Below are 24,227 nucleotides of genomic sequence, written 5' to 3'. Positions count from 1 at the left end.
TTCCCTATTGAGTTGGAACTCATGCCAAATTTCCTAGAAGGAAAACAAACCTAAATCTTATAGAAAATAATCAAATATTTGGACCCCACATTGATGCCAGCAAATGACATATCAGATATCTACTAGCAATAACTTCACCCAGTTACAAGTACAGGGGACTAAGGGAATTACGGGTTTTGAACAACATTTTGAAAAGTGGCTAGGAAGAATTCTTGTGTCCATCTATGCTGGTGTTTTTGAGACTAAAAGTGACTTGAGACAGTTGGAGAATCAACTTATGAATCAGTTCATAATGACATAGTTTACATTCTTTTTCATTATATTTGTTTTGTTTTCCTGGAAAGAATAACAATGCTGAGAAGTCAATTTTGGGTTGATAAGCTACTCGTAAATGTTTTAGTCACAACTTTTGGACTAATTTCTTTTACCTCCCTGATTTCACCCAGCTTCTTCACGGCATTTTAGCTTATTTCACGATGTTTTCCCTCTATCCAACTTTACCTTCTGTTTGTCAAAGCCCTAGTATTGTGCAGTTACTTCATCAAGAAATTAACCCTCCTCTTTTTTTGTTTCCCCCTCTGATTCTAAAGAGTAAAGCTCAGGATTTGCCATTGTCAAGACTCCAGAATCACTCTACAAACACATTTTTGAAACAAAGAGAAAGCAAACTTTCTCTTCTCTGCCCGGCACACAACACAGCAGGCTCAAACGAGGCGGGGACCACAACGTAGGGCACCATTTTCTAAGCATCTGGCGTGATTTGCACTCAGGTCAGCAGCGACAAACCAAAGCAAAGGCTGCTTTTAGCAGAACACAATGGCACATGCTAGGACACACTACTGAAATCATGGCTTCCATCAGGAGAACTTGCAAGGAAATTCATGAAATTACTTGAAAACTGTATGAATTTGATAAAATGCTGTCAGCCCATGCCCCTTACAGGCTGGCCCCAAAGTACCTGTGCACGCTCATCAGAAGTGATGGCAGCAGACACCGTTGGTGCTATGCCCTCGGATGCCTGTTCGTCCTTTCTGTAGGCCCTTTTCCTCCCCCTGCCCAAGTTCTATTGTTTCCCTCTCAGTGGCCTGCACCTACCACCTCTTCGGCTGCTCCAGGGCTACTGGAAGCACTGGGCCCTCAGGCATAGAGAGTAACACATCCTCCTATTCACCCAGGGCAACCCTTATTCAATCCCTCATGGCAATGGGGGCATGAAAGGCCAGTTCCCTTGCTTTAAAGCCAGACCCTCTCTGAGATGTGATTCACATCCCATGTCTCAATGCTGGTTAACACTGAGGCTGGGGTTTTGCCTGAAATCTCGCCTTGGCTTCCTTCTCGTCCCAGCCCAGCTTCCTCATTCCCTTACCAGCTTCTCCTGGAAGCATGTGCTTAATACGTCACCTGCACACACTTTCGCATCTCAGGGTCCGCTTTGGGGAACCCTGCCAAGGCCATTCTCTGCCGTCCTTTGCTTTCCCCCCAAATTTTGATTCTTGTTCTTCTGCATATCTCATTGCACGCTGATAGTTGCAGTCCATTGCACCTGCTTTAGGCCTTACCCTTCTGTTAGGACACATGCCATACATAGGCTCATGGTTACCAGAGACCCTGGATAGATGATTTCTGGCCACAGTGTTTAAGTGTCTGTCTCCCAAAGGCACAGCCGTGGGCACCACACACTGGAGCTGGACAGTCCTGGCACCACCACATGCCGTGGTCAGCATGTACTCGTCCCAAGGGCAGATACCCTGCCAGACATATGCTTACGCTCAGCAAGTGCCTCTCCTTCTGTGGCCAAAGTTTGTGTCTCTTATCACAAGAATCCCATCTCCCCGCTCCAGAACGTGAATTAGAAACTCCGTCTTGCTTTGGAGTGAGTCATTTCTTTGAGTTAGTTTCCTCTTATTTCTGCTGTCGGGTTGACCCCAGGCGACTAAGAGCTACCGGCGTTCTGTGTTTGACTTCTGTCTGCAAAAACTGGAGAACTTGGGTGATTCAGTGGAACAGCCAGGCTATGGCTTGGGCAGGACATGGTGGGCGACTTGGGTGATGACAGGAGAAGTAGGACTGTCCTAGAGACTGATGGCTATGGAACTCCGTAGCTGGAGGATTTCTTTCCTCTCTGACTCCTTTATCCTGCACCACCTTCCACGGCCCCATCTCACTCCAGGCGTGCTCTAGAACCACTAGAGAAGCATGGAGCTGGGCTCACTAATTCAGGATAAGCTGCTTCAGAGGAAAATAAGATACGCTTTTTTCTCCCTTCCCATCGACCCCAGTACGTCCCTCAATAAATGTTGGTTGATTTCTCAGTGACTCGCTTCACCTGGTCCCATATTCACAGGATGATCATGAAATTTGTCATCCAATTCAGGACACTTTTGAGGATGAAAGAGTGTGCTATCAATCAATATGCCCAGACGAAATGCGTAGCTTGGGAACGTCCCTGGGACCCGGGGATCGTGGTCACGCTACTAAGTACCATCCTCGATGCAGAGCCTCAGACTGCACACCACCATCCTGCAGTCTATAAACGCTGCCGAGGAGCATAACTCCAAATCAGGTCTTGGGATGGACAGGGGTTCAGACTCTGAGCCACAGGAGTTTATGACGGTGGCCTTCTCCTGTTAGCCTTTCTCAATGTTTTTGAACTCTGAATTATTCGGGCCATGTCTTTTTCAGAGATGTCTGCAGCAGGTGAAGGCTGGGAATGCAATGGGCAAACCTGGGTAGTACCAGACATCCTGACTCAGAGGCGGCCCTGCCTTCCTGAGGTCCACCCAATGGGAGTGTCCACGTATGTCCCATCTTGGACACACCATCCCAGACACCAAGAAACGACATCCCCGGTAAGCTCCCGAAGCCCTCTCCACACCAGCCCCAGGGGACACCGTCACTCCCCGTCCCGAGGCATACTCACGGTTTTCACAGCGCTGCCCGGTGTAGCCTGCCAGGCAGGCACACTTGTAAGACCCGGTTTGGTCAAGGAGACAAGTGCCATCATGGAAACAAGGGGACGAGGAACATGCTATAAGACAAAAGGCAATTTCTCTCAGTACCACTGTGTAGTGAGTCCATCGCTTTAAGTCCAGTGTCTTACCCAGAGCCTTTCCCTTGTACAGGAGTCCGCTTGCGATTTTGTTTCCTCCTGTTATTGAATTCACGCTACTCTTGTTTGAGAAGGCCTAAGACAGGTGCTCATCAACCGTCAAACGCTGCTGATGTGATTTGATATTTTCAAAGGCCCCAGAAGTATGAGCCTAACACCTGCAGCCGGAAGAGGCTAAGACCCACACAAACAGGCACACCCCACGACTAACGCAGAAGCACGCTTTCACCCGCCCAGAGGGACTCCAGGGGAGAGAAGCAGCCTTGGCTTTAGATTGTCTTTTTTGGCTTTAGATTGTCTTTTTCAAGGAAGCTTTAGATTGTCTTTTTTGGCTTTAGATTGTCTTTTTCAAGGAAGCTTTAGATTGTCTTTTTTGGCTTTAGATTGTCTTTTTCAAGGAAGCTCAACATCCTGGGTTCTGGTGGAAAGGAAGTGGAAGATGACACGGTTGAAAATGTACCTCAAAAATTCCCAAACACACATACTGCATACAGTATGCCCTTGAGATGTGGAGAGTTCTGGGCTCACATGTGCTGGGGAAACACTACTGGTGTTAAATGATAATTAACCAGATTTCTCTTCTGCAGCACTTCTCAGAATGTTCCATGCTCTAATGTGCATTCTGAATTGCTAAGAAGGCACATAATATTCTACCTCTCCCAAGCAGATTTAACCTCAAAACCTGCATTTTACTGAGTGTCTTGGGGAGCATTTTTCTACAGAAAACACTTTTGGAAGCAGTGGTCTGCTTCCGAACTCCTACGTTCATTCACCCCGAAGTAGAAATATATCGCTCAACCCACTTGGACAAGCCTATATTGAGTCCTTGCTCGGTGTAAGGCACTGGAAAAATACAAGACGAACAGAGGGCCGACTCACCAGATCACAGCTTTTTGAAGAAAAGTATGCAATGACTATAACCTGAACTATAATTCAGTTAGTGTCGGGAAAGAGAAAAAAGTGTTACAAGATGGCCAAAAAAGGGCAAAGCCACAGGCCGTTGGAACAAGAGAAAGGGTTTGGCAGAGGAGGAGAAATCTGACAGGCCCTGGAGTTTGGGATTTGATGGGGGAGGAGGAGGACTTTAGCCACAGGGAATGACTTGAGTACAGTAGACAGTCGGGATGTTGGAGGAACAGGAAGTGCTACCGTCTACTTGACAATACAGACCAGTGTTTCCCAGTGTTCTCCAGGGGAGGGTGAGGTGCCCACTTTAGAGGTGGAAGAGACCCTCCTGACCCTCCCCTCAGTCACAGGGTCACAAACTGGTGAGCCACCGCTGCTTCCAACTGGCTTCCCTGACAGCCAGCTCTTGCGGACTGCCATCAATACACACAGATGTATCTCAAGGGTGACCTGCTAGCCTCAGCTAACAGGGTATCAGTAAGGGGTGAGGATTCAGCCTCAGGCCGCCCACCCCACAGCAGCAAAGTATCTAGAACTGGCAAGCCAGGCTCAGGCCCAGCACAGCTCCCCAGGGGCCGTCCTCAACGGAGGCTGGCACACAGATGATAAGGAGTAACTGCTGAGAGCTCACTAGGAACATTCTAAGGGAGGGGCACGTTGGGGGAGGGGGTTCTCTGCTGGTCTCGCTGAAAGGACAGGGCTGAAGGAAGACTTACGTTGCTGCCACCCACCTTTTACAAAAAAAAAAAAAAAGGCTTTTTTTTGTATCATACCCTCCATAAGGAAGCCTTAATGATCAACGTGCCATTTCAATTTTTTTTAATTCAGTATTTAAATAAATGGAACTTTAAACCTGAGCTTGTTTTGCAAAACCTGATGCAGTCCAATCCCAGACCAATGAGAGCTGGGTGATTCCTTAGGACTGAGCACTTGCTCTGGTCAAATCCTACTTCCTAACATGAAGAGGGCAGGGACGAAAGTCAGGTTTAGAGTTTCTCCTGAAGTAAGTGGCATTACCTTTGTAGTTTAAAACTTTGATTACCTATTTTACCTATAATCTGCACGCCTGCCTCCTCGCGATGACCAGGGGAGGCTGAGGGCATGCCTGGCGTGGGGTAGCTATTGGGTGCTTCCTACGTCCCAGACACCGCGTGCAGCTCTTCATCTCCCTGCCTCCCAGAGCTCCTTAATGGAGCAGGATCTATAGTTATTCCTTTTCTCACTGATTAGGCCCAAAAAAGTGGAAGAATTTACCCCGGATCACATGGCTTAATCAGCCAGAGATACAAAGCTAATCCTAACCATGAGAGGCCCCCTATGGTGAGCTCTGGAGTCAAACTGCTTGTGTATCATAAATTTCTGGTTCCACTCCCACAGCTGTGTGACCTTGGACAAATGACTCAGCCTCTCCGTGCTCCAGCATTTGTACATGGGAGATAAGAATTCCTAGTTCTGGTTCTGGTGAGCGTTTCTGAAATACACCTTGCCATTTCTCTCCTTCTCAAGGTTCAAGTTCTTCTGAGAACCCAGCACACTGGGCTTTAATAAGGCTGAGCAGAGACAGGGGTGACACACGGGAAGGAGATGTTTGTCTGGAGTGCAGCCACAAAACGCTACATTTGTCTCTGGGGCTGTTACCTGTGATCTCCTCAAAAATGGCATGGAAGCCATCAAAATTCTTGGAGCCATCAGAATGGAAGAGGACGTGGAGCGAGGAGCCCGTGCTGCGGATGGGAGCAGGCCGCTCGTTGCCACAGAAACGCTTGATGATTTGGCCATCGCTGCCGTCTCCGTCACGGACCTCAACATAGTCATACTGGCACATGTAGTCAAACTCCAGGCTCAACATGACAAACCTGTGGGTGGAGAGGGTGACAGCAGGAAATAGGTGGACCCGGGATAGTCCTGAGACCCCTGGGCAAATTCAAGTCCAGATGCTGAACAGGTCTCTGGAAGAGTGGTGCCATTGGACTGATCTGATAGGAAAATGGTCCTGGAGGACTTGAGGTCGGATGGATTTCTTTTAGTGGAGAGGGGTGTGTACGTATAGTGTGTGTGTGTGTGTGTGTGTGTGTGTGTGTCCATGTGTGTGTGTCCATGTGTGTGTACATGCGTGTGTGCATGCACGCGTGCAGTGTGTGTCCAGGGAAAGGGGTGCCATATTCCATTCAGAGAATCTCTACATGTGCTGGTTTCTCTTCCAGAGGCACTTTCCCTCCCAGTCTGCATGGTTGGTTACTTCCTATCCTCAGGCCTCAGCTTAAATATTCCCTCCTCAAAGAGTCTTCCCTGACGACTCTATCTAAAGGAGAGCCCTGGTTTTCGTCCTAATGTGTATGCACACTTTTATTTCTCATTTTTACCTCTGTGCCATGTGTGTATGTGAGCACATCCCTGCCTTCTCCATGAGACTGCAAATTCCTTGAGGGGAGAGGGAACATCTGTCGTATTCCACTGTACCTAATACAGTGCCTGGCATACTGAGATGCAAAGTACACGTTGTTGAGTAAATGACTGAAGAGATACTATATTGTAATTTTGCAATTGGAGAATGGAAAAAGCATATGCTGTCTCCTCGCAAAACTTAGTAAAGGAAAAAAATTCTGCACACTCTTCTGTTTGATGGAAAGATCAGAAGGTAATTATCTTCTTGGTAATAATAATTCTTGCCCTAAAGAGTAGAAAGAGTAGCACCATATCAGAATTTCAGAATTGGCAGAGAGCTGATACATCTGTGATTACTTAAGAGGGGTCTTGGGTTTGGGAATACTGGGATACATGACATCAAAAAAGCAGAAATGACCCAAAGCACCCAATTCCAAGAAACAAGAAAGGAGGTAGCCACGTACTGGGACCAGAGAGGAACAGCTATTTTTCAGAAGATTCCAAAGGGAATGCCTGTATATCAAGTTCACAAAATGTATATTTGTATCGTCTCCCTCACATCCTGGAGAAGTTGGAATAGACAGAAAAGCTCAGAACTGCCTCCTGAAAAGTTGGGACTAGGGCTATTTCTACCACCTTAGGTAACAAGTTCAAGCGCCAGTATTAGAGAACACTGGAACAAAGTAACAATCAATGTATTCTAAATGCTTTTAAACACAGTGTCACCAGTGTCTATTTTACAAAAATATCTTTTGATCAAAAAATCTTTTGTAGAGGAGTGTAAGTCCTATTAATCATACTGTGATTAACATCTAAGGACCTCACGTCTTGTCAAGATGCCATCACTAACTTACGGAGAGCCTTGAGCTATCAGTTCCTTCTCTGGGCTTTGGTATCTTTGTCTGTAAAGGGGAGGAAGGGGGACGAGGCCACCACCCCATAGAGACCCCAGCTTTTCCTGAATTTTAATATTAAGCTATTGCAACTTAATTCAACCTGTTTGTGGCAGGCCTGCTGGGTGTCAGGCGCTGTTCTTGGTGCTGAAAGCACAGTGGTGACCCAACTAGAGCCAGTGCCTGCCCTCATGGAGATGAGCTCTGATCTGGGGGACAGACAATATGCAAAGAAACCAGACAACAAAGTAATCTCAGGAAGTGTTAAGTGTTATGAAGAAAATAAGAGCATAAGGAATGACTGGGGAGGGTAAGCTTTTTACACAACATGGTCCAGGAAGCCCTCTCTGTGGACGTGATATGCAGGCAGACACTTAAATGATGGAATTGAGGCAGCCAAGCGAGGGTCACAGGGAGGCGTGGTGCAAGCAGGGGACTCTGAAAGTGCAAAGGCCCTGAGGCAACAAGGAGCTCGGCATGTGTGAAGAACTGAAAGAAGGCCAAGGATGCTGCAAGGTGGTGAGGGGAGGAGAGGGCGGTATGGATTGAGGTCAGCGAGGAGAGCAGGAGCCAGATCCCGCATGGTGAGAAGTTCGGATTTAACACCAGATTGACAGGACCCAGAGGAAGGCTTCAACAACAGGAGAACGACTTGATTTAGGATTGTAAAAGATCACTCCAGTCACTCTGAGGAGAGCAGATTACAGAGCTGGCAAGAGTGGAGGCAAGGAAGCCAGTTAGGAGGCCATGAGAGAATCCAGGTAAGAGATGGTGGCGTCTTAAGGTAAAATGGTGGCAGTAGAGACAGATGTGGATTGACTTGAGGTTATTTTACAAAATTCGATTTCGTGGTAGCCTGGCTGTGGTAGGTGATGGACAAGGGGCAACAGGAATGACAGCTCAGCTTTTGGGATGAACATTGTACATATGCTTCAGGGTGCGTCCATCGTTATTATTCTCCCTGGCTAGCAGGTCCAGGTGTGACTAGAGGGAAACAAATCTATTTCCAAGCCTCCCTAGGACCCTCTCCTGGGCAGGTGATACGCTTCTCAATCCCTCTGCCGTTTTGGATTTTTGTTTTTGAGGGGGGAGGGGGGACTTACGTTGCATCCTGGATCTTGGAGAAGCTCTTCAGAGATCCAAGGGGACCATTTGGCCTGGTCCCTGAGTTGCTGAAATACTAACAGGTGACAACACCTTCCCTTGTCATCCCTGGCAGACCTAGCCTGGATCCACTAAACAGAACAGCGTGGCCCCTCACTTGTGCCTTGAGCTATCCTTCCTCTGGGAAAGTCCAATGAACGCGCCTCTCTCCCAAACCCAGGTCCTCAGGAAGTGGGAACACCAGCTCCCCAGGGCCAGTTTTGATGAGGAGGATTGAGAAGAGGACCTGCTTTGCTGGATCTTTCCAATGCAGGGTACAGTACTGTCCCTCCTGGAGGACAGAGCCATTCACGGTACCGGCCAGCAAGTGGCAACCTCCGGGTGTACTGATCCATTCAGAAAATACTTATTGAAAGCTTGTGCCCAAGAAGGTTAGAGATTTCCATCACTACCAACCTTCCCACTGGTTAGAAAAATGGAAGAGCTAAGTGCCCCTAGAAACCCCCATGTAGGTGAGGGAGTGAGTCACTCTGCCTCCCTAGAGAGTAAAAGGAGAGGAGTTTTCCAGCAGAGAGAAGATACACCAAAGGAGGAAGCAGTTCTTACAACATTTATTTATGCGACAAGTACCCATCAAGCACCTATGGTGTGTGTGTGCCATGTACTGTTCCAGGCACTAGGACACGGCAGTTAACAGTTCTCACAAAACAGGACTCTCTTGTATTATTTATCTGTAGTTACAATACAACCAGGTCTATACTTTGGACACTGGCATGAATGAAACACTTGTGAGGGTCCCAAAGGTCCACAGAAGAAACAACCTGTCTTCCACACAAGTGAGAGAATTGGTTCGTTTATTGCATGGGTGGTTGTTTTCTGAGAATAGCAGTGAAAGGAGCCGTGAGGAGTATAAACCCTAGTCCCGAGTGTAAACTCTGTGAACGGTCGACCTGCCCCTTTTATTTCTTCACTTCCCTCCCACAGAACCCAGCCCAGTAGTGGTGAATAGAAAGACTTAATGAAGATTTGTGGGTGGAGGGGATTGCTCTCCATATGTTGGGTCAAAACCATCGCAGCCCCACTGATGAACATTTCACTCACTCTGGTTCTGACCAGGCCTTATGCCACTTGGAATCACTGAGTGGTAAAGAAAGAAGGCTCCAATATGCATTTTCTGCTTTTAAGGACAAAGTACTGATGGTTAGCGCTGAGTCACCAGGATGCAGGGCCCTCGGTCCTGCTACTGTTTTCTTCTAACCTCAGACTCCCTAAGTCTGACGCCAGCCCCTTACCTTAACTGGATGATAAACCCAGGTTTGGCGTGAATGGTCCATTCGCAGTGAGCGTTTAGGGGGTAGCTCTCCAACAAAATCTGTCCCTTCGAGGCTCGCAGAACCTGGCCACATCCTGAGAAGAGAAGATTGGGGCATGAAAACTGGAGTTAACAGGAAAGAGATGGTAGAAAGTCTCCAACAGCCTTTGAGCTCATCCCACACCCTTGCGAACAGAACGGAGAAGGAAATTTCTCAAGCAGCTGGCAACGTGCTAGGCAGTTGGCACAGGTTAATTCCTTTACTCCACCCATAGCTTGAGAAGGGAAGTGGTATCATTCCAGTTTTCCAGCTGGGAAAATGGAGAACCAGAGAGTTCAATAAATAACTGGCCTAGCGACTAAGTGACAGAGCAGAGATTCAAACCTAACTGTGTCTGAAAGTCACGTTCAAGCCTCTCTGTCGTCTTGCCTCTCCAGGATGGACTGCCACGTAACAGACAGTCTGCTACCTCCACCTTAAAAGGCTCAGCAAGCAGACCTTCCCCAGCGCTCTATACAGGACATTGTAGCCTTTGTGTAGAGTCTACATCTTGGGTCTGTGTTCCCTGCACATTCTCTACCCTACGAATATAACCCCAAAGCAATATTTCCCTGAACCCCCCTCCATCCAGTTGGAAAATGTACATGTGTGTTCTATGAGCATTTATGTAATTGCCTCTCTAATGCACAATAGTGGACGGGAAACAAGGTCTCCAACCAGTTGGACTGGACTAGTGGGTTTCAATTTTCTTTCTAGCTTCCAACCCTTTTTTCTCAAACAAACTCTCATGAAGACCAATTAAAACATGGGTCCACAAGGGGTTCTTGGTTGAAGCAGAAGCAGGGTCCCAAAGCCCTCCATCTTCACTACCACCTTGGTTCCGAGTTACTTACAAGGAATCCCTAAGATTTGAGGGAATGAGTCGTCAATCCCTGGACTGAGTCGTCATTAAATGGCATCATATTAAATATGATACAATTTATATTAAAGCACAGGTATGTAAGATGCACCCTAGTTTTACAAAAGAGTTTGGGGGAAATGTCTTGAATTGGTTTTATAGAAAAAAAATTTATCTGGGCCATGTAAATACCTGATATTTTGGGCAATCTCTGATCCATGGGCCTAAACCAGCCCACGGCCTGTTTTTACAGATAAAGTTTTATTGGAACAGAGCCATGCCCTTCTTTTAAGCATTGTCTGTGGTTGCTTTCAAGCTAATAACAGCAGAGTTGAGTAGTAGCAAGAAGAGGCACTATGACCCATAAAAATGAAAAAATTACTACCTGCCTCTTTTCAGAAAAACTTTACCTAACCCTGTTTTATACAGAAATCCAGTTTGACATCATAAATTCTGGATATGCAGTTATATTCAATAGCACTGCCTCTCCCCCCCCCAAAAAAAGTATAAATTCCCATTGCTGAAAAGAAAAATATTTATATCAGTGGATACTGCTCCACTGCCAGAGGATGAGGGTAACACTTTTACAGTATTAGCAAAAGAGCTCAAACTCTGCTTTTGATAAGCTGTGAGGTCTGAAGCTTGTTACTGTCGTGAAAACTACTGCTACGTCGCACAAGTCATTTCTTCACCAGGATGTTTATTGCTGTTGTCCTTCTCTGCCAATGAGAAGCACTGTCCGCCATTTTCCATTTGGGGCTCTTGTCTAGGGCCAGCCTCCATCATCCCTCTCTCTCTGCAATCCCAGCCTCTTCAACTGGTCTCCTAGCATCCATCCTTGTGCCACAATAGACAATTCTGCACACGGCAGCCAAAGCCAACTTGTACAGAAATCAATGAGAGCACATTACTCTTCGTTCCACCCTCCAAAGGCTGTCCATTGTGCAAACACCTTCCTACGGCGCTCACTGCCCTGCCTCACTGACTGCCCAGTCCTACCCTCCACCGTCTCCATTGCCACTCCTCTGCTTGCTTATGCTGCTCCAGCCACCCTGGCCTCCTTCCGGTTCCCGAATCCGGGCCTCGCACTTGCTGTCCCCTGAACCTAGAAGGTGCGTCTCCTTCCACATCGCTGTCCTTTGGAGAGTAAGCTCACCTGCCACTCCTTCAAAGAGGCCTTCCTTGACCATGAGCTAAAACGGACCTTCACGTTTCCATGGTCACGGTCATTACTCCGTTTGGTTTTCTTCGTAACACATATCACTATGTGAAACCATCTAGCTTATTTGCTTATTCCCTTTGGTAGAGCTGGGACTTTTCCTAGCTTGTACATCTAGAATGGAACCTGGCATGTCACAGGTGCTCAGTAACTAGGTGTTGAATGAATGAATGATGATATTATTTAAAGGCCAGGTACTGGCTAAACGATTAATAAACATTCTCTCATTTAACCTCCATCAGACACCTAGGAGAACAACTTTTTATCTCTCCATTTCCTGAATGCAGAACACCAAAGATGGGAGAAGTTAGAAGACTTGAAGTCAGAGGACCATAAATCATGGTTTCAGCTGTAAAGCCTTGGTGACGAATGGAGATTTAGCTTTATCTGCACTGACTGTGTGCCCTTGGGCAAGTTACTTCCTTTCTCAGAACCTCAGTAAATCTGAGTCCAACAGGAGTAAAACTGGCACCGACTTCAAATGGTTTTGTGAGACTTGAATCTGATTGCTCACGGAAAGACCTCAGCAGAAAAATCAGTAAATGTGAGCAGGTGCTAGCCGGTGGCAGGGCAGGGCCTTGATCTTGGAACTGTCTAGTGCCGACCCTGGGTCTTGGCTGGTGCACTAAACGGTCTGAATGGCTTCCTGACACAGTCCTTTCCCACCTCACTTTGAAGCAGCAGGATTTTTCCACAAGCACCCCCCGAACCCCCCAAAAAAGACACTGACTCTTTGCCACTCTCCCTACTTTTTGGAGTGCACGTTCCTTCTTCCGGCACACCTCACACTCCTCTCAGCCCCCATCTGCCCATCTGCTGCCCGGCTACGGAAATGATACATTGGGTGTGAGAGACAAAAAAAGAAATCTTCCTGCACAGCCTGCACCCCTCAGGGACTGGCAGCTTCCCAGCCTGCAAGGTGTTAAATCTCAGCTTTCCCAGTAAACCTCCTGCGGGGACCCCAAGTTAGAACCAGAAGCAAATGCTGCTAGCCTGCTTCCACTTTATTTCCTGCATAGGGAAGCTGGAATCAGACAGCAGTGTGACTGGGCCCCCTCTCATGTGTATGGGGAGCCAGTGTCCAACCCCAGTCAGGTCTCCTTGGCAAGACCATCCAGGCGTCAGCCAGCCTCAGGATCTCATGCCGTCTCTGGGGGGCGCAGAGCCCCCACCCCCCTCCAGGCGCCAGCCCCTGGCCTTGGGAGATGCTACACCACTTGTTCCTGCAGACCCAGGAGCTGTCCCTCAGAAGTAGCCAGGATTCCAAAACATGTGCGACATCTCGGTTCTTCAAGATGTTTTCTTTCTCACTCTGGAAGGGAGGGCAGAGTTGGCCCCAAGATGGGGGACAAGTTCCAACCAACCAGAGACAAAGAGGTCACTTCTCAGAAATGTGCTTGGGGGAGGGTATTAGGCACAGCAGCGGAGGAAGGAGCCCCACTCCCTCCCCCCATGAAGGGACCCCCTTCAGCTCCGTTTCCACTCATTCTCTCCTGCAGGCGTTGGCGGGTGTGAGTGCAGGACGGACTAACTGCACCTTCTGTCTAGGGCAGAACAGTGAACACAGCTGAGTGTCCCCGCCAAGGAAGTACTGCTAGCCAACCAAGCAGGTGGTCCTGAATCTGAAAGCCCAGGGCAGGCAACAGGCGGAAGACGTGCTCAGATTCCCTCACAATGCCTTGCTGCAGGGAAAAGTGTGTGTGTGTGTGTGTGTGTGTGTGTGTGTGTGTGTGTGTGTGTGTGTGGTGTGTGGTGTGGTATGTGTGGAGGAGAATTTGCTAGCGAAGCCAGACTGTCCCCTGGGTTCTTAAATGTTGGACTCATCTCCAACCCACCCACCCTTCCCCATTGCTATAAGCCAAAACAAGCGAAATAGCTGAATAGACCCTGCTTCCACAGAGCTGAAAGGAAATCTTACTAACTTCTAAACTAGTAAGAGCTGGAAGGTTCCCAACAAAATTGAACACCCCCAGCTTGAGACAAAAGTCTTATCTCCAGCAAGAGTGGGAGGGTAGGGGGACAGGAGAGAGACACAACATCCTTCTGAAAAGTGGTTGGGTTTTCTTTTTTTTCTCTGTAATCTTTCCTCTCAGGGAAAAAAAAAAATGTACTACGGAAAGCATCCAGACATAGAGAGGCATTAGCATTTTCTTTCCTCCTTCAAAGATGCCTCACGAGGCAGGACTCACAGTGGTTTAGGGGCAGCCCGTGAAGCCAGATTGGGTCTGCATCTCAGAGCCTTCTACGAGCTGTGTGAGCCCAGACAAGCTCTCCAGGTATTCTAAGCTGAGGCTTCTTCATTTGGAAATGAGAACAAAATAGCACTTGTGACTATTTGTTGTTATTTTCTTGTTTGTTTTAAGGATTAAATGAGATAGATGCTATATCTAAAGTGCTAAGCAGAGTGCCTGGCACAGAAAAATGCTCAAGAAATGGCAACTCATGTTATTTCTCTTGAGTCTTGCCTGGATCTGAGACAGTGTTTGAGCACCAGAATCACAGGAGACAGCCCAAGTTCTGACCACGGCTCCAGGGCTCCTGAGGGCCCCATAACATCCATCATTGGCTAGAGCCCTAAATCCATTATTCCCAGGAGTCCAGACAGTGATGGCAGAACAAAAGCCTGGGTGACGACTTGGGAATGACCCATGTACTAGGCCTGGAGCTGGAAGAAAGCTCAAACCTTCCATGAGGTTTGGTTCATCCTAACATGACCTGCTAGGCCCTCAGACGGAGGGCCTCAAGTACCTCTCACATCAAGAGGTGACGTCGTCTGGAGGATGGGAGACTGGACTCTGGGGCCCAGCCTCTGAATTCGCATCTTGGCTCTGCCATTTATAAGCTGCTTGACAGTCGAAAAGTTACTTAACCCCTCTGTGCCTCAGTGTCCTCACCTGTAAAATGGCTGCAAGGAGGATGAATGAGTTAGTACATGAAGGTACTGAGAACAATGCCTGGCTCATAACGAGCGCTAAATGATGGCTTTTGTCAGGGGTTCGGGTCTTCATCAGCAACAACTAGATGTCCACATAGCTCACTCTGTGAGTTGGCTTATAATCCCAATCCATTTGATACTTTATAATGATTGTGTATTTAATCTGTGGCCTCCCCATGACTCGGTTCTGTGAGAGCAGGGAAGCTGTCTCTTGCTCACACGTTTATAGGCATTAAGCGCTCAATTAATTGTCAACTGAATGAATAACTAACCGAATGAATCAAACATCTCCCTGCCCAATCAAACCACTTTTAAGGCCTCCTCTCTATACCAAATGGTCTGTCCACATTTGAAACAGCTGTCCCGCAAGAATAGCACCCACCACTTTGTTGCAGAAAGTTTTTCCTCCCCAGTATCAACAGGGTCTTTACAACAAACACACTGAGAACACCCTGCCAATCCAACTCAAAAGACAGGGTCTGGAGGGGGTAACACAAATAACTTAGCTTGCTGGATACTTTTGGTCTTTTTTCTCTGTGCTTCTGGTTTCTATTATTAAATCTGTGTTTAAGTTCCCTGATCCTTCCTTCTGCCGTGACCAATGGTCTGTTAATCCCCTCCAATGCATTTTAAAAAATTTTTCAGATAGTGTCTTTCAGTTCTGGTATTTCCGTTTGGGTTTTATTTATTTTTTAACACTTTTTAAATCTATCCTGAAATTTCTCATCTCTTCTTCCATTATATGAGGTCTGACAATTAAGTTCATGAACTTTTTGCAATGAGGTAGCTAACCTTTTTTTTATATATATATCAGAGGGATTATTCATTATGAATTTGTACCAACTGGACAAACAGTTAACCAGGTTTACTATTTGGAAGTGCTGAAAAGGCTGCATGAAAAAGTTAGACAACCTGAAATTTTCGCCAACAATTCATTGCTCTGGCATCATGACAACGCACCAGCTCACACGGCACTGTCTGTGAGGGAGTTTTTAGCCTGCAAACAAATAACTGTATTGGAACACCCTCCCTACTCACCTGATCTGGCCCCCAATGACTTCTTTCTTTACCCAAAGATAAAGGAAATACTGAAAGGAAGACATTTTGATGACATTCAGGATATCAAGGATAATGTGACGACAGCTCTGATGGTCATTCCAGAAAAAGTTCCAAAATTGCTTTGAAGGGTGGACTAGGCGCTGGCGTCGGTGCATAACTTCCCAAGGGGAGTACTTCGAAGGTGACCATAGTAATACTCAGCAATGAGGTATGTAGCACTTTTTCTAGGATTAGTTCACGAATTTAATTATCTGACCTCGTATTCACCTGTTCTTATAGATCTTTTGATATATTTATTTTAAAGTTATTTAAAAGTCCTTGTCTGGGCCAGCCTGGTGGTTCAGGCGGGTGGAGCTCCATGCTCCTAACTCCGAAGGCTGCCAGTTCGATTCCCACATGGGCCAGTGGGCTCTCAACCACAAGGTTGCTGGTTCAACTCCCGCAAGGGATGGTGGGCAGCGCCCCCTGCAACTAGCAATGGCAACTGGACCTAGAGCTGAGCTGCGCCCTCCACAACTAAGACTGAAAGGACAACAGCTTGACTTGGAAAAAAGTCCTGGAAGTACACACTGTTCCCCAATAAAGTCCTGTTCCCCTTCCCCAATAAAATCTTAAAAAAAAAAAAAAAAAAGTTCTTGTCTGAAAATTCCAATATCTGATCATGCAAGGTCTGTTTCTCTTGACTTGTTTTTCTGATTGTAGGTCCTATTCTCTTACTTCTTCACAACTGGGAAATATACTTTTTTTCTTTTGATTGGTAATATCCTTTCCTCTATTAGGCAGGTGGGATGAGGTTTAATCTGATTGGATTAGGTTTATCCAATCAGAAATTAAGCTGGTTTATGGCAGGACCGAGGCTATAATCCTAGAAGGGTCTTCAAATTCAAGGATGAGGAACCTAACACAATCTATCTTTGATTTTCAACACTTCCCTCCTGCCCCAATTCCTGCACCTCCATAACTGCAAGAATGGAAAACTGTGAGCCTTTTGAGACTGCAAGACTTTGAAATTACAAGTTTCTGAAACTGCAAAACTACAATATCCAAAGATTATCTGCTTTCCAAATTTTGCCCCAGCCTCTGCTTGCTCAGCAAAATTTCATTTAAGAGACTACTTGGTGGAAAGGATTGCCTTTGCTTTGGGTCTCCTTTAGATATAAGTTCAACAGGCCAACCCCCACGTTCCTCACAATTCTGGCTGGCTCCCCCTCCTTCTCTGGCAGGCTCACCCTTTCACCTGCCCTGCCCCCAACTTCAGCAGTAGCTTGATATGAAACCTTCTGGATCACTTGCTCACACAGAGAGAATTCATTCCTCTGGAGTTTAGATTTTTTTTCAGATTTTGTAGTCACAGATACTTTATGGCTTTAAAGAAAATTTTAAATTTTCTTTGATTCATCAAGTGATTTGTTGCTATTTGAGCAGGAAGGGGGTCTTTTTCATGTCCTTCTACACCCTAACCAGAAGCTAAGCAATGACTGATGAGCTCTTTGACAACATAAAATCTTCAGGAAAGGTTCAAACATGAATTCCCCTGAGTCAAAGAGCTTCAGAAAATAAATTATAAAGTGCTATTTACCATATAATACTTGCTTATCCTGGGAAGATTACCTCCTTATGTCCAGTATATATTTTCTTGTCTCTTAGGGAATTCTGCTTTATTAGTTTTCCTCTCTGGCTCTACATTGATTTCCTTCCCAAAAAGGAAAAAGAAAAGTTCAATTTATGGCTCTGGTTTAGTAATAATAAGAATAGCAGCCACCATTTATGGAGCACTTAACTATGGACCAGGCTCCATACGCAGGGATTTATAGACAGTACTTCATTTAACCCCTAAAAAAATCCTCTGAGGGACCACTATTATCATCCCCATTTTGTAAATGAGGAAGCTGAGAGTTACAAAGTTTGGGTAACTTTGCCCAAAGTCACAGAAGGTGTAGAGATTCAAATCCAGGTCCTACCGGTTCTAAGGCCCCGCTGCTATTAACTACCACATAATACCATCCCCAATTTGGACCCAACTGGGCATTGTTCCCTTCTTGGAAGTGTCAGGACGCCAAAGGCCAAAGTGGGATGAGCCAGTTTTCAGGGACTCCACAGAGGTGATTGCATGATTCTCCAGGAGGATAGCTCCATTAGTCAGTAACACACAGCTTTTGTGAAAGCGTGCTCTCTCTCTCACACACACACATTTTCTCTACCAGCCTGCTCAAATCATCTTCCTCTCTGGTACTTTAGCCCCACAAACATTTTTGGGCATGGTTTATGGCCAGTTCCTCTTCTCTGCCTCTATCCAAAATATGACTAAGATGACGAAATGTATTACTCAGGGCTTATCATCTCTCCCTGTAAATCCTCTCTTATTTGGGTTGATTTCCTAACCTTCTCACATCCCCTGGACCTTCGGAGCCTTAACGGTTGGGATCACTATTATGCTGGCTAGAAGCAAGGCATCCTGGGTGGCTGCTGGCCCCTGTCATTGTCATTGCTCATCTCATTTGGTGGCTAAAGAACTCGGTCTGAGAGCCAAGTTACATGAACTCCACTCTGGAGGTCAGCAGAGTAGTTCTCCTGACGTCAACTCTCCAGTTTAGGAAGCTTTGAGAGAAAGCCTTGATTTTAACTTCAGATGTCAGTGCCTCTCATAGCCGGCATCCCGGTGCCAGTTCCTAAATACCTTTCCCCAGAAAAGGAACCAGAATCTGTGGAGAAATGGCTGGTTCCAGGACCTGACACAAACAATCAACGTGAGCCTGAAACATTTCTAGGGGACCAGAAAGCAAGGAATTGCTTAAAGCATGATATGGTAGAGTTCAGCTTCACTGGCCAATTCTGGGACAATCTTAGCATTGAAAAGAGAAATGTCGACAACATCATGAAACATGGGAAACAATCAACTTCGTGAGTCCATCGTGCAGTAAAAGAGAGAAAGTCAGATGTGGGAAAATGATAGTCGGTGCATCTGGGTGAAAGGTATGTCAATGTACTATTCTTTCAACGCTCTGTAGATTTAAAAATTTTCAAAATAAAAAACTGGGGAAAGGAAGAAAAGAATCAGCTCCTTTCCCTAGCCTAGATATTCTGAGTTTACTAAACCACTCTTTTCTGGACAGGAAGATATGAATAAAGTCTTCTCCTGGGCTCAGCGACTCCAGGTCTTTTTCCTTTTTTTCTTGGTTAATATAACCTGTCAATGGTTATGACTGAATCACTCACACAATGAATTTTAAGACTGTCATAGGTTAAGTTAATTCTAATTAACACAAACATTGTCACGGACGTTGAGCAAATACAAGTTCTCTAATGTCTGCTCAGTGCTCTCTATGAATGCTCTATAACTCAAATATAAAATAGTCTTTCTGGCATTTGCCTGTCACGCTCCTTCCTTCTAAGGTTTTATATGGCACTCAGGAAAAAAGGCCAGGGCTCTACAGATGGTATTCAGCAGGAGGCCCTCCTCCTTCAGAATTAAATGTCCCGAAAGGATCACTTGGGCGCCATCTACTGGGTAAATGCTTGTACTGCCGTGGGCCTCCAGCACCTGCCCCAGCCATAAACAGGCCACTCCAGTGTTTGGCTTCCCCTTAATACGTAGAGGCAGGAAGCATTCAAGACCCAGCACTAAGCCTGCAGTCAACAAACAGTGAAATGAATGACTTCCCCCTTTGAATTCCCCTCACATTCATTCAGTGCCACTATGAGGTGTAAGATAAGAACCTAATCACAGCATAAAGTCATACTGATGACTTCTTATGGTCAAGTCCTGTTTCCATAGATGGATTGTAAACTCATTGAGGGCTCCTTGTTCTCCCTGGTGACCAGCACAGTGCTCCATAAAAAAAATGCTCTATAAAGGCTTGTGGCTGTGACCAGAAAACAGACACTGTATGGAATGAGGCTTCCAGAACAAACATAACAGAATCGAATAAGTATAACTGAACTAACGCAGAATGATGTAAGAATCTGACCATTATTCTATTTGTTTTATAGCATTGATGACCACACTCCATTTTGGGGTTTTTTTGTTTTTGTTTTTGGTGTGTTTTGTTTTTGTCTCTCCTCTCTAAATTGCAAGCTCCAAGATGGCAGGGACCACATCTGTCTTGCTCATCATCACATGTCCCATCTTCTACTCCATTCAAGAAATACTTTTTGAATGGATGGGTAGACTAATGGATGAGGCCTGAGCTTGCTGTTCTGCTTACCGAGTGGCAACGACCTGTTGTCCTGAGCCAGTTCTGCTGTCCTCAAGGAAGCCTTGATCTGACTCATGGATACCAGCACTAGTCCAACCAACAAGACTCCATAGATAGCCGGCTCTGACACTGAGGTTAAGCCCACGACCCAACCGCTAGCTGCTATTTGGAAAGGCACGCAGACAGGATTTCTTTGAGCAATTGCGGTCCTTCTGTCTTGTTACTATTTCCGTATTTCCCCGAAAATAAGACCTAGCCGGACAATCAGCTCTAATGCGTCTTTTGGAGCAAAAATTAATATAAGACCTGGTCTTATTTTACTATAATATAAGACCAAGTATAATATAATATAATATAATATAATATAATATAATATAATATAATATAATATAATATAATATAATACCGGGTGTAATATAATATAATATAATATGAGGTCTTATGTAATATAAGACTGAGTATAATATAATATAATATAATATAATATAATATAATATAAAATAATATAATACCGGGTCTTATATAATATAATAATAGAATAGAATAGAATAGAATAGAAATACCGGGTCTTATATTAATTTTTGCTCCAAAAGACGCATCAGAGCTGATTGTCTGGCTAGGTTTTATTTTCGGGGAAACACGGTTGCTGGTTACTGTTTACCACTGACCTCCTGCATGCAAACATTCTTCCCCTTCTCTACCCTGTCCCCTAAACAAACCCACTTACTCACACAGAGTGGCTGGAATATTGCTTAAGAAATATTTGTACCCTTGCCCTTTGGGATGGAGTATACATCCCTAGATGATTCTTTTGGAACTTAGCCATACGACTTCTTTTGGAGTGTGAGTGAACGTGATGTGTGAGCAGAGGCCTTAAACGTGCCCATGTTTGGCTTGGACTCCTGTCCTTCTGCAACCCACGCTGAGAAGAGCACACTCCCGATAGCTGCTGCCCCTTTGGCCTGGGCCCTGAACCATAGACTTCAACCCAGGCAAGCCCAGCTGAAGTCAGTTGAACCCCGGCCAACCCACAGAGCCAGGATAAGGAGAAGCATCTGTCCTTTTGAGATGGTTTGTTACACAGCAAAAACTGACTAACCTATGAACACATTATCACCACCACCCCTAAGTATCAACTTGGAAACTCTGTTCCCTGACAGCAGTAACCCTTCCATCTACTTGTTCCTCTGCTTTATTACCACTAAGCCTGCTTTTCTACCTCACTGAGACCTTCACTCCCTATTCTCTCTGTACCAGGTTCTCTCTGATTTCATGTCCTACCCAATCTGGACAATCATGTCTTAGATCAACAAAATGACGGGCTCAGTTCACCTCTGCCCCCACACTGCAGGAAACCATCACTCTGCTGCCCTGACTGCATCACTCACACAGGAGTTCCAGCTTCAACAGGGTCCTCAGTCTTGCTTGGACATGCGCTAACTTAGCACTAAATGGTGCCTTCCTTATTCTTCGCATAGCTGTCCCAAACCTTTGGTACTCTCAAGGCCCAGCCTCACTTCCACTCTGCCCTCAACAGAGATTTCACTTCCCGCTTTTCAGAGAAAACAGAGCTTTTGGAGGGGGATTTACCAGTGGCAGTAGGACAGTACTGTGGTTAAGAACAAGGGGTCTGGAATCGCAGACTTCGGTATCTTCCTGTTTTGCAGACACCTGAGCAAAGGCATATCTCAGACAAAACCTCCCTTACCCCTGACTCCCTGTGATTCAATGGTCCTTTTATCTGTGTTCTCAGAGGGCTTAGCCACACCCTACTTCTCAACTTGTCCTTGGTTTCCCACCACACTTAGAATAACGTCTAAACTCTTTACCTCATTTACTTCCCTACCAGGCCGTGCACAATCTGACTCTTGCCTAGGGCTCCAACCCCATCACATAGCCCTTCTCTACTCACTCACACAGAGAAAGAGCCACCGACCTACCACTTCCAAAGGGAGAAAAACCCCGAAGTTATCTTATACACTGCAAAGGTCAATGTGAAATCTGAAGCTATGCATTATGTCGTTAATGATGTCTTTCTTAAACTTCAATTGAAAGTAGTTTTATTTCTGGACCACCCACCAGCTCAGCAATCGAGGAACATATAGAATAATAATGATATGTTTACTGAGCTTTTGCTATGTGCCAGGCAGAGGGCTAAGTGCTTCACACACATTATCTCATTAAATTCTCCAAGCAGCCCTATGAGATAGATAGCATTCTTCCCACTTTAAAGAAGAGGAAACTGAGGTTAGCAAGGTTAAACGACTTGGGCATGGTCACCATGCTAGTGACCAGGCCCGTGTCATTCGAGAGCTCATGTTCTTGTTCATTATGCCACTATGTCCCCAGAGAACAGCTGCCAAAGGAAGACCAGTGAAAATCGTACAGCTCACCTATCTAGAAGATAACCCACCAAAGTGCTAAATTCAATTTTCTAGAAACCCACCCCAAATGACATCAAAGTTGTAAATCTGCAACTGAGAACAGCACTTTAATAACTATCTGTATTTTGGATAATTTAACTCTCGGGTTCACCCTGAAGCACCAACACACCCCTTCCCCTCCAGGTACAGTTAGTTTCTCAGCTACAAATAACATACCTCACCCTTTTCCTAGACTCTTGAAATTCATGGCATTTTGCTAAGGTTGGATCAGACAAAGAATACCAATAGCACTCCGGCCTCCATCTCTGCGAGCTGGGAATATCATTATAAGAGGAAAATTGCTCAGGCTGGAAGACCATCCGGACTGCTTCTGATTCAAACAGGGAGCATGTAAAATCGGCGTAACAAAATAATAACAGTGTGTTCACCGCTCCCAATCCAGACTCTCAGAGGGACAGTCACCATGAGGGCACGGCCTATGGGGAGCTTACACGGAGAGGTTAGGTTTCCACTCCATTTTCAAAGGATTGTTGAAACTCACCGGGGACCCCCATCAAGACTAAGTAGTTCTTGGAGATGAAGTAGAACTCAGAAAAATATATCTTTCCTGTGACAAGTGGCATGCTGACAATTTGATGTAGGTTTCAGGAATTTAACTCGGGATTCAAGCAATTTACCAATAGAAATCGGTATTTAAAATGCATTACAGACTTAGCATTTCTGAAGCCTTATTCACTGTTTGCTGACCGATGCTAACGTGCAACTGCTTCTGGAATGGACACGAGGCCGGCTGTGTGCAGTATGCCTTGGCTTCGTTTAGGAGAAAGGGGAAGATTTAAGAGCAGATAATGAACCTCCTGTGGCCAATTCCGAACAGATGTCCATAATCCACACCCAGCAGATGGAAACATCTTTATTTTTTATCGTCTTACCTAGAAAGCCCTCTGGCTACAAGCTTTCCAGAACTCAGATTCCAACAACAGAAACCTTCGTCTGTTGCAAGCTGCGACATTAAAATGGGGATGGAACTACCTCAGGGTCTACTCACGCATGCAGTCTCCTCCGTACCAGCCGGCCCGGCATTCAGCACAGTAGATCCCCTTCACGTAGAAGTCGTCCAGGGTGCCCCCCCACGAGCCGTTTCGGCAGGTCTTGCAGTTTTCAAAAATGGTACAACCTGAAACATTGCCAAGAAGAGGGGTGTTCGAGTCAGCACGTGCAGATTCTCACGGGCTACATGAGACAGGAACCGTGCATCTTCTCAGGATCTTGTCTCATCGAAGGGCATCGAAGGACCTTGAAAGGTACGGAAGCCCTTAGGAAAAAATGCTCATTCCCAGGAAATGCTAGAGTCACCTGAATTCAGACTGGGAAGTTTAGGAGGGTGGTCAGACCCATCTTCCTTGATGTTTTAACGTAACACGAAGCAATCTGCAGTAAAAGGTAGTATCTGTCGATAGAGTGTATTTTTTTCTCTTTATAATTCTATTATGTGCTTATTGCAGAATATTTAAAAAATTCACACAAGCAAAAAAATTCAATTGAAACCACCTGAAATATCATCACCCAGAAAAAATTGGTAACATTCTTTCCCTGTGTGTGTGTGTGTGTGTGTGTGTGTGTACACACAGACACATATATATACAAACACATATTTTAAAAATTAGGCTTATAATATATACTGTACTTATATTCTGGTTTTGTAAGTTATTTTTTCATTTAATACTAGACAGTAAATCTCTTCCCATTTCATTGACTATTCTCCTATCTCATACACTTCTATGACCAAAGTATGCCTTTGGAAATAACCTTAATGCCCAGCAATG

General features: G+C 45.6%; 1 protein-coding gene across 3 annotated transcripts in view; it reads right to left on the bottom strand.

Moving 5' to 3' along the window:
• Nucleotides 1-24,227, bottom strand: part of PAMR1 (peptidase domain containing associated with muscle regeneration 1) — a 156,423-nt gene that overhangs the window by 33,078 nt on the left and 99,118 nt on the right. For all 3 annotated transcript variants that reach the window (XM_033120117.1, XM_033120116.1, XM_033120115.1), the window contains exons 3-6: nt 23,450-23,578; nt 9,690-9,804; nt 5,654-5,871; nt 2,921-3,028 (exon numbers count right to left, since the gene is read on the bottom strand). In XM_033120117.1, the coding sequence (XP_032976008.1) occupies nt 2,921-3,028; nt 5,654-5,871; nt 9,690-9,804; nt 23,450-23,578 (570 nt within the window). The remainder of the gene's footprint in view (nt 1-2,920; nt 3,029-5,653; nt 5,872-9,689; nt 9,805-23,449; nt 23,579-24,227) is intronic.

This window comes from Rhinolophus ferrumequinum, chromosome 11, assembly GCF_004115265.2.
Source record: "Rhinolophus ferrumequinum isolate MPI-CBG mRhiFer1 chromosome 11, mRhiFer1_v1.p, whole genome shotgun sequence".
Taxonomy (NCBI): domain Eukaryota; kingdom Metazoa; phylum Chordata; class Mammalia; order Chiroptera; family Rhinolophidae; genus Rhinolophus; species Rhinolophus ferrumequinum.
The sequence above is the reverse complement of the archived record's forward strand: the minus strand, read 5'-3'. Positions and strand labels throughout refer to the sequence as shown.